This window comes from Hoplias malabaricus, chromosome 1 (genome assembly GCF_029633855.1).
Source record: "Hoplias malabaricus isolate fHopMal1 chromosome 1, fHopMal1.hap1, whole genome shotgun sequence".
In the NCBI taxonomy this organism is placed as follows: Eukaryota; Metazoa; Chordata; class Actinopteri; order Characiformes; family Erythrinidae; genus Hoplias; species Hoplias malabaricus.
In genome coordinates, this window is record NC_089800.1 from 81,685,693 (window position 1) to 81,693,883 (window position 8,191).

Here is an 8,191-nt window from a genome sequence, read left to right on the forward strand (position 1 = left end):
CCCAAAAAGATAACAGCATATGCTGATTTAATTTTAAATAAATGATAATGAAATATTAGGAAATAATAATGTAAAAAAAAAATATTGGATTTGCTACATAAACTTTAAACTTAAAAATTATAAGTCGATTACTGCAGAAAATACGACGAAATGCATTTGGTCACTTAAAGCTCGGCTACAGACTGCATCAGATATTTACGCCCTTGTAGAGATTATTCTCCATTTGAACTTACAACATAAGTGGTAAAAACAGGCCTTAGTTGACAAAATCCCAGGCTACGAGGTTAAACTATGCCATTTCCAGAGGGCGAGTGGATGAAGAGGCCTTATTAAAGTGACAATAGGGAGAAAGTGCTCGATATTTTTAGCCTTCTGTCAGAGAGAGGCGGAGCGTGAACGCAGGAGATGCGAATGGCGAACAGCAGGTGGAGGCGTTTATTTGTTTATTCACACTTGTTTTCCGGTGAGCCACGCCTGCTGCTTTGTGATTGGTCAGTAGCATACTTTCTCTATATTATGATTGGCTAAAGGGCGGGCTATATCTTCGTATGAACAAATACCGTAGCGTACTAAGGGTAATAGCCAATCATAGTGTGAGGAAGCGTACCATTGCCAACCAATCACGGCGCAGGAGGCGGGAAGGGCGGAATACGGGTAGGATTTTGGAGGGAGAAAAAAACAGCACCAGGAGGAGAGACTGATGCGGGAAAGAGGTAAAGGACCATAAACGAGCTTTATTCACTGAGACCTGTGACTGATTTGGGGATTTTCTTTTCCACTCGCATCCGTATTTGATTCAGCTACAGGAAGAGGAATAGCAGCCCAATGCCCCCCCTGTAGCTCCCCGGGATTATGAAGGGTGGAAGTGGGGCTGCGTGCATCTGCTTGAATCAGATCATCACAGTTGTGAAAACACTCAGCGAGCGGAGAGGTCAGTTGAGGCTTGAGACATGATTCTGCTACGTTTTCCTCACGTGTATTGTTGCAAATGTTGTGTGTCAGGGACAGAGGCTGTGTGTCCTGTGTTTGTGCTTGTCACTTTTAGCGTTGGGCCTTTTTGGTAATATGCTTCACGTTGTGATGCTTCGTGTTCATTTCATAATGAAATGTAAACCGTGTGGGGTTTGGCTCGTTCAGTGGAATAAGTACACCGCACATCACTGATAAACACGGGCTTGGGTTCGTATCAAATTACCCCTTCTTTATAGATGAACGAAGGAAACGCAAATGGTGTTTATTAAAGCGCATGAAATAGGTTTTACGCTTGAGTGTCTTCTGACGCATTGATGTGGAGTAAATTGCGTGTGTGCTTGCTGTCGAAGGGGGTTGGGGGGTATGGTTGACACATAGATAGTTAGAAAGACAGAAGACATGCATAGAATCATTGACTCCAAAAATAGCCCCCACCTATGACTTCACCACTCTTGTTGTTACCCAGTATGCATGTAGACAGTATGCATTTCACCTGAGGCAGCTAGGCCGAACTAGCACAAGCAGAGCGTAAATAAATTGAATGTGGAATATGTGGAAGCTGGGCCACATCCCTTATCCATGGATTGCATCATCCGCCTTAAGCTCTGATCTGGCCAGAACAAAATAATCTGTATGATACGCATCTGGAAAATCTGTCTCTTTTTCTAAATTTCCAATGGCATGTTCCATTGACTCACTTCTGCTTAATCCACAGCTCATCATGGTGGATCCACTGGAACCCGAGGACCAGAGCAAGATCCGAGGCCTGCAGTTTGAGACACCAGCTGCTGCCTCGGAAGCCCCCTGTTTACCTGAGCAGAGTGATAATGGGGAGAAAGAAGAGGCAACTCATATCAATAGAGAAGAGCCCAGAGTCGAAGCTGAAAAAAGCCCTCAGATTAGCCAGTCTGAGAGCAGCGAACCCGAACACCCTAAGCTGCATCTGGACCTGTTCAACTTTGACTCTCCAGCAGCAGAAGGCAGCCGCTATGTGCTCACCAGCCCTCGTTCACTAGAGGCATGTGCGCGATGTGGAGTCAAACCTGTGGAGCTCCTCCCTCGACCCCTCTCTGACTTTGCACGGGAGGCACCTGGCCGTAGCATGCGTGTCGCAACCGGAATGTTTGAGGTTTACGAGAGGGACCGACATGCCAAACTGAGGCAGTGCAGGGAGGAACGAGAGAGGATTGTTCAAGAGGAAAAGAGAAGGATACTGCAGGCAGCGCTGAACAATGGCAGCAGATCACTGGCTTCAGAGAATCCTCAAGATACAAGCAATGCTGGATTGTCTCAGCCAAGGAGTAATGGTTGTGTTAACTCTGATCCTGCATCCAAAATGTCACTTGCTAGCAGTGGTCCTACAAAAACATCAGCTTCACGTTCCACCTCAAAAAGCACAGCTCAAAGCTCAGAGCAGCTATCGAAAATGCCTACCCCATGTTCAAGTTCTTCTCCTAAATCTAGTCAAGTACAGCTCATAAAGGCTAGTCCGGTAGTTTCAGGTAAAGGGACATCTGCTGAAAAAACTCAAGGATCCATTCCTGCAAAACCAGTTCCATCAACAAGAGCACCAGTGTCCAAAAAGACTTCTAGTGCCCCAACAAAGTCTGCAAATACGTTCCCCAGATCAACACCAAAGCCTTCCTCTTTTCCAAGGACGCCAGCATCATTGGCACCAGTCGTATCAAAATCTACCGCACAAAGTCCTGCCAATGGCATCGCTAGTCCATTTGCTCAGCACAATGGACACCTAATGTCCAGGTCAAAAGTCAGAGAAAGAAGCCATTCTTTAGAATCCTTACAAAGAAGACGGGAAACAGTTAGCTCTTCTACTACTTCAACTACTACGACAGCTACAACCACATGTGCCTCTTCAGAGTCAGCATCCTCCTCTTACAGCTGGGATGGGACGCGGGATTACTGGGGTAAAACCTCCAGCCCTCGTGCTCGTACTTTGGCTACCTTCAACTCCTTGATGGGCCGAAGCCTAAGCTTGGGAGATCTGAGCCACTCTCCACAGACTACCCAGAAAGTGGAGCGCATAGTAAAAGAGGTCAAACGACGTGGCCTCAAGGCAGTGCCAGAGCGTGACCGCAAAATTGCAGCACTGATGCTGGCTAGGTACCAAGAGGAGGATATCATGAGTCAGACACGTTATGTTGCACACCTGCAGTGGGATAGTGAGCGGAGGCTGGAGGAACTGCGGCGAGAACGTGAGGAACGAGAGAAGCAACGTGTCATGATGCATTGCCAGAGAGCCTGGCAGTCCCAGGTATCCACAAGGCAGCGTCGACTCAGCCAGCAAGAACGAGAGGCAGCTGCCGCCAAGCTGCGGCAAGTGGCGGAAAATGAGGAGCGTTGGAAGGAGCTGGCCGAGCAACAGGAGCGAAACAGGCTGCAGAAACTTCAGCAGACTGCTCGTGAGGAAAAGCAGAAGAAAGCTATGCAGGAGCAAAACCTCAAAGCCTTGGAAGAAGAACGTGCCGCCATGATAGAGCAAGAGAAGCTGCTTCTTAAGGAGAAGCTGACCATTGCCGAGCTGAAGAGGCAGGAGCGTGAACACCAGGTCCAAGAGGAACGCCGAGGACTCAACCGAGCAGAGAAGCGTCACCACATAGCTCTCATTCAGGAGATTGCACGTCGTGAGACAGACGAACGGGAAGAAGTGCGTAGATCGGCACAAGAGAAGCTCAGCCGTTCCTTGGGGAACTATGAGCAGATCCAGGAAAAAAGAGGGCAGGAGCTGCGTGAGAAAGCCAAGCGTGAGGAACAGCAGATCCAGAAAGCTAGGAAGGCGGCCGAGAAGCGCGAGAGGCAACAGAAAGAGCAGATGGAGGCCCGTGTGAGGGAGGCAGAAAAGCGAGCTCAGCAGGCTGCACTGATGGCTGAGGAGAAGGCTAGAGAAAAGGCCCAGCGTGCCATTCAGAGCAGGACAGAGAAAGAGCGCCTTCAGAGACTCAATCGTCAGAAGGTGGAGGAAGAAGAGCAGCAGAGGCGTCTTGAGCTGCTGCAGTCCATTGAGCGCAAGCTGGAGAAAAGCGAACAGATCTTCCGCGAGAAACGCCTTGTTTTAGAAAGTGCCCGGTCAGTGGCACGTGCCTCCTTCCATGTAAGAGACCGGGTTAGAGAAGAAACAAACATGCGCACTTTTGACAAGATGGTCTTGGAGGCTCAGTTAAAGGCCAGCTTGGATGAAAAGTGAGATGAAAAACTTGTTCGCCCTTCCCATCTATACCTGCTGCTGGTAATGAGCTGCTTGAGCATCCATGGTAGTCTCATCACTGAAGTAGGCCCATAGCATTGCTGGATGTGTCCTCAAGTATCATATCTCATGTCATATCTTTTTTTTCCCCTCAGTTGATGGACTGTTTATCATGTATGATTTGTTCTCTCCCCTTTTTTTATTATCTGGCCTCAGTTCTCTTTGTGGTTGTGTGAATGAGTTGTTTGCTGGGACATGCCTGTGTTTTTGTAACTTGGCAATTAGCCAAACTGAACCAAGGACTATTTATAAAAAGATAATTGTTTACTAGTCAGCTGGCCACTATTACAATCGCTGATGGCACATTGTGTTAAAAAGGAACAAAAGAGAAGGCTGGCCATTTCACAAGACTGAATTGAGTTCAGGACCCTACTCGACGTTCTGTTTCAAAGAATCTCTGCTGACCATAAACCATGACTTGACTGTGGGTGTTATATAACACTGAAGTGCTGACAACACAAGTCTTGAGGGGTGACATGGTGAAGAGTGATCTCAGCACACTACAACTGCTGATGAAGCAGTTGAGCCTTGGTTCAGCATCAGCATCAGGATCCTTGAGCCTGCGCTGACATTCTGCATCGTGCCACAGTCAGGTATGTTCTCTTTGTGTCTGCCTAAAGGCTTCAGTACTTTCCATCTTATTTCTCTCAGTCACATGTGTTGCACATATATTTTTCCACCGCAAACAATTATTTTATTATATTAATATTATTATTAGGGTTTTATTTTTCGTTTTTGTTGTTTATTTCAAATTGGCGACAGATCCAGATAGAACCATCACTCTGTCCAGTTGCAGGCCAAGGTCCAGAAGTTGGCGATACCAGACCTAGACTAATGCTATTTCTCAGAAAATAGTATACATTTGAATGGTTAACCCTTTCTCGGTTGGCCATTTTTAGATTTCATTTTTTCTGAATTTAAAAGGAACTTAGACCTTAGACCTTCTCTGAAGTCCAATAATAGATAGAGATATGTTTGAAAAATGCTGGAATATTCTTTTTTATTTTTTATTAACAACCACATGAAGCTTAATTAGTATTAATTAACGTGTGCTTATGTAATGAAGATAACTGCAATAGAGTATTACAGTACTGTGATTTCTGTTTGTAAAATCACCCTGCATTCCTCTCTTTCAGCTGTGTAACACCACTCACATTTGTCTGTGCAGCATGGGTGTACTGTTCCCCATTTGAATACAAATTGAGTTGCATTGTGTGGCCTTAAAACAAATAGAAGCAGAATCTAACATCGGTCAACTATTTCCAAGCAAACTGGTCAAAGAGATGACGGATAACTTCACAAGTTCTTAAATTTCCATTATTAAAAAATGAGAAACAGAAAGGGTGCGGATAATGAATTGCACTTTTATAAAGTAGTTGCCATAGCAATGCACAGTAGAGCCTCTGGCCCAGGCCTTTGATGAAATCACTGGGGATCATGGGAATGTGAGTGGGTTGTCAGTGCAGCAGGAGTGGGTGGGGCCTAACAGAGCTCTTTCCCACCACACACACACACAGAGGAAAGTGCCATCTCATCCTGGCACATTTTTAGATGATGGGATTGGAGGACAACTCGGATTGATATTTGTAGAGAAGTACTGCACTCTGCATTCCTGGACAGGGCCAGCAGAAAATCCTATCAGTGCATGACCCCACACATGGTCAGTCTCACTGAGCACGTGTCCCAGGATTTTGAAATCCATCCTTTAATCTAGATTCGGCTTAAAGAAAGGAGTGAAAAACCCATATATTTTAGATTCACCAAATTAATTTCAGACAAGCCAGAGTCAGAATCGGTTTGAAATTGAGCATTAATGAGTGTAAATACACTGAAAAGAAATTAAATTAGATTTAGACTAGATTAGGAAAACTGAATAAAATTTGCTTTCTACACAGACAGTGTCACCACTATACAACAACCCATATGCACAGTAAAATACATATTACATTCTATATTAATGAAATATCATCACTGTCCAAAAACAAACATATATTAAAATAGAGAAAAAAAAACCCTTCTTAAATTTCAATAGAAGGAAATGCAAGAAGGTTTAATTCCAAGTAATAATGGAGCATTTCTATTGGTCCATTCATTATAAAATTTTCACCCAATGTCAGGGGCAGCTGCTGTGTTCAAATGATGTAGGAATTTAAAAATCTACAAAAATGGAGATGTTTTTCCATGAACAGAGGAAACATGTTATATCATGATATGCATGATTTTGTTTTTCAGCATATCTACTTTTTTTTAACCAGCAGTGCTGAGGTAATATATTATATTCATATAGAAATGCAAACATTGTATTCAATAAATTCAGTGCATGCTTTACTATGAAAGCTGTTTTAGGCACATAGTGTAACTAAGTACTGCTCGGAAGCACATTCTTCAAAGATGCCGCCGGTTTTATTTGACCAAAAATAATTCACATTCCCATTTGCATGGTGCATTTGCAGTGCTTTGACCTGATTTCAGAGCCATTGCTGAACATCAGGGGCCCTAAGTGACTATTTACTTTCCTCATCCTTATAAATCATTTTGTATGAAAGAATGAAAAATATGTTAAATCTGGAAATAAATCCTTTAATGTTAATACAACAAATCAACAATTTCTAAGAATATTTTCTTCATACACTTAAGTAGAATTCTTAATGATGTCTTAATGAGATATCTTCTTGCCAATATAACAACTGACCAACTGAATAAGAAAAAAAAACCAACAAACAAACAAAATATTATGGAACCCGTGATGGCTTAGGGTACAAACATTGTTTCCTATATTTAACAATATGATTAACAAAGTAGCACTTCATTTAATCTCCTACGGCATCTTGCTAAAGGTGGATATTAACGGACTGATCTGCTCTGTTGCTCAGGCTACATGTTTATAGGAGTGGAGATGATGATGAAGATGGCATCCATCGACTCATCTGAGAGACTGTCCCCAGGGAATGCTCTGTGAATGCCTGTGGCCCCTTGTTCCTATCCTGTATAACTGGTGAAGCTATGCGTGAATTATCGTGACTTTGATACACATAAAAACAGTATATTTTTGATGTACAACTACAGTATCATCATCTGTATATTATCATTTACTGAAACATTTCTGAAAAGTTTATTTCTGTATTTCTGTTCCAGTTTTGAGGATGGCCAACTGAAAGCAAAGAAGTGGTGCTTGGTGAAAAATGTATTCTGTAAAATAGGTCTTAAAGGAGCAATACGTCATTTTTTACCACCAGTGCTTACCGTAACTGTGTTTATGAACATGAATATTTATTATTTTTACATTACATTCTCCACAAAGTACAACTCATGTAACATACAGAATCAAATGGCTTTGTAGTCCCTTAATGAACAGGTTTATGCTCCATAACGTGGGTTCCTTATGAGGCCAGCATTTTAATACAGAATTTCTGATACATCAAGGTTGTTAGGCGTCAGTATTTTATCAACTTAAGAAGAATCATTGCAGAAAATGACTGATTGCTCCTTTAATTTCATATCATACATTATGCTTTTGCGATTTGAATTGATCAATACATTACAGGGTATTTTCAAGATATACAGTATGAATGTGAATAATACTTACATATCATATTATCTTATGAATAAATATGTGCAAAAACCAAAAGAACAATTATTAAAATGCCATTCTACTAATGCTAGAAATTATATGGAAAGGTGAAATGTTTCACTATAGTATTGGATAAAGAATAAGTCTAACACACAGTAATGTTAGTATAGTGTGCATCAGCTGAGGTGCTATATGTTTTGGCCCAGCACCACACATTTCCTCCTTTTCTTGCTGATACTCACAAGAGTAAAAAAAATAAAGAAGCAACTCTCAAAGGAAGCAGAAACTCTTCGGCTTTTACCAACACAGCAGAACCAAGATGGCTCATAAGCAGCTACATACAGATGAATTTATTTCAGATTCAGTAATCTTTTCTGAACAGGATT

The 8,191-nt window shown here is 42.5% G+C and overlaps 1 protein-coding gene across 2 annotated transcripts; it reads left to right on the top strand.

Annotated features, from left to right (window-relative positions):
• The first annotated feature begins 707 nt into the window (after positions 1-707).
• ccdc177 (coiled-coil domain containing 177) lies at positions 708-8,133 on the top strand. Of its 2 annotated transcripts, XM_066675072.1 has the most exons (4): positions 708-931; positions 1,688-4,827; positions 7,108-7,229; positions 7,370-8,133. In XM_066675072.1, exon 2 carries the CDS (start codon positions 1,694-1,696, stop codon positions 4,172-4,174), a length of 2,481 nt encoding a protein of 826 aa, XP_066531169.1. In that variant the 5' UTR covers positions 708-931; positions 1,688-1,693; the 3' UTR covers positions 4,175-4,827; positions 7,108-7,229; positions 7,370-8,133. The 2 variants fall into 2 exon arrangements, with proteins under 2 accessions (XP_066531169.1, XP_066531161.1); XM_066675064.1 differs by having other exon boundaries at positions 7,108-8,133.
• Positions 8,134-8,191: the final 58 nt, after the last annotated feature.

What these genes read in the sequence shown, in the direction of transcription:
- ccdc177 (XM_066675064.1), top strand. Translation starts at nt 1,694, where the DNA reads ATGGTGGATCCACTGGAACCCGAGGACCAGAGCAAGATCCGAGGCCTG.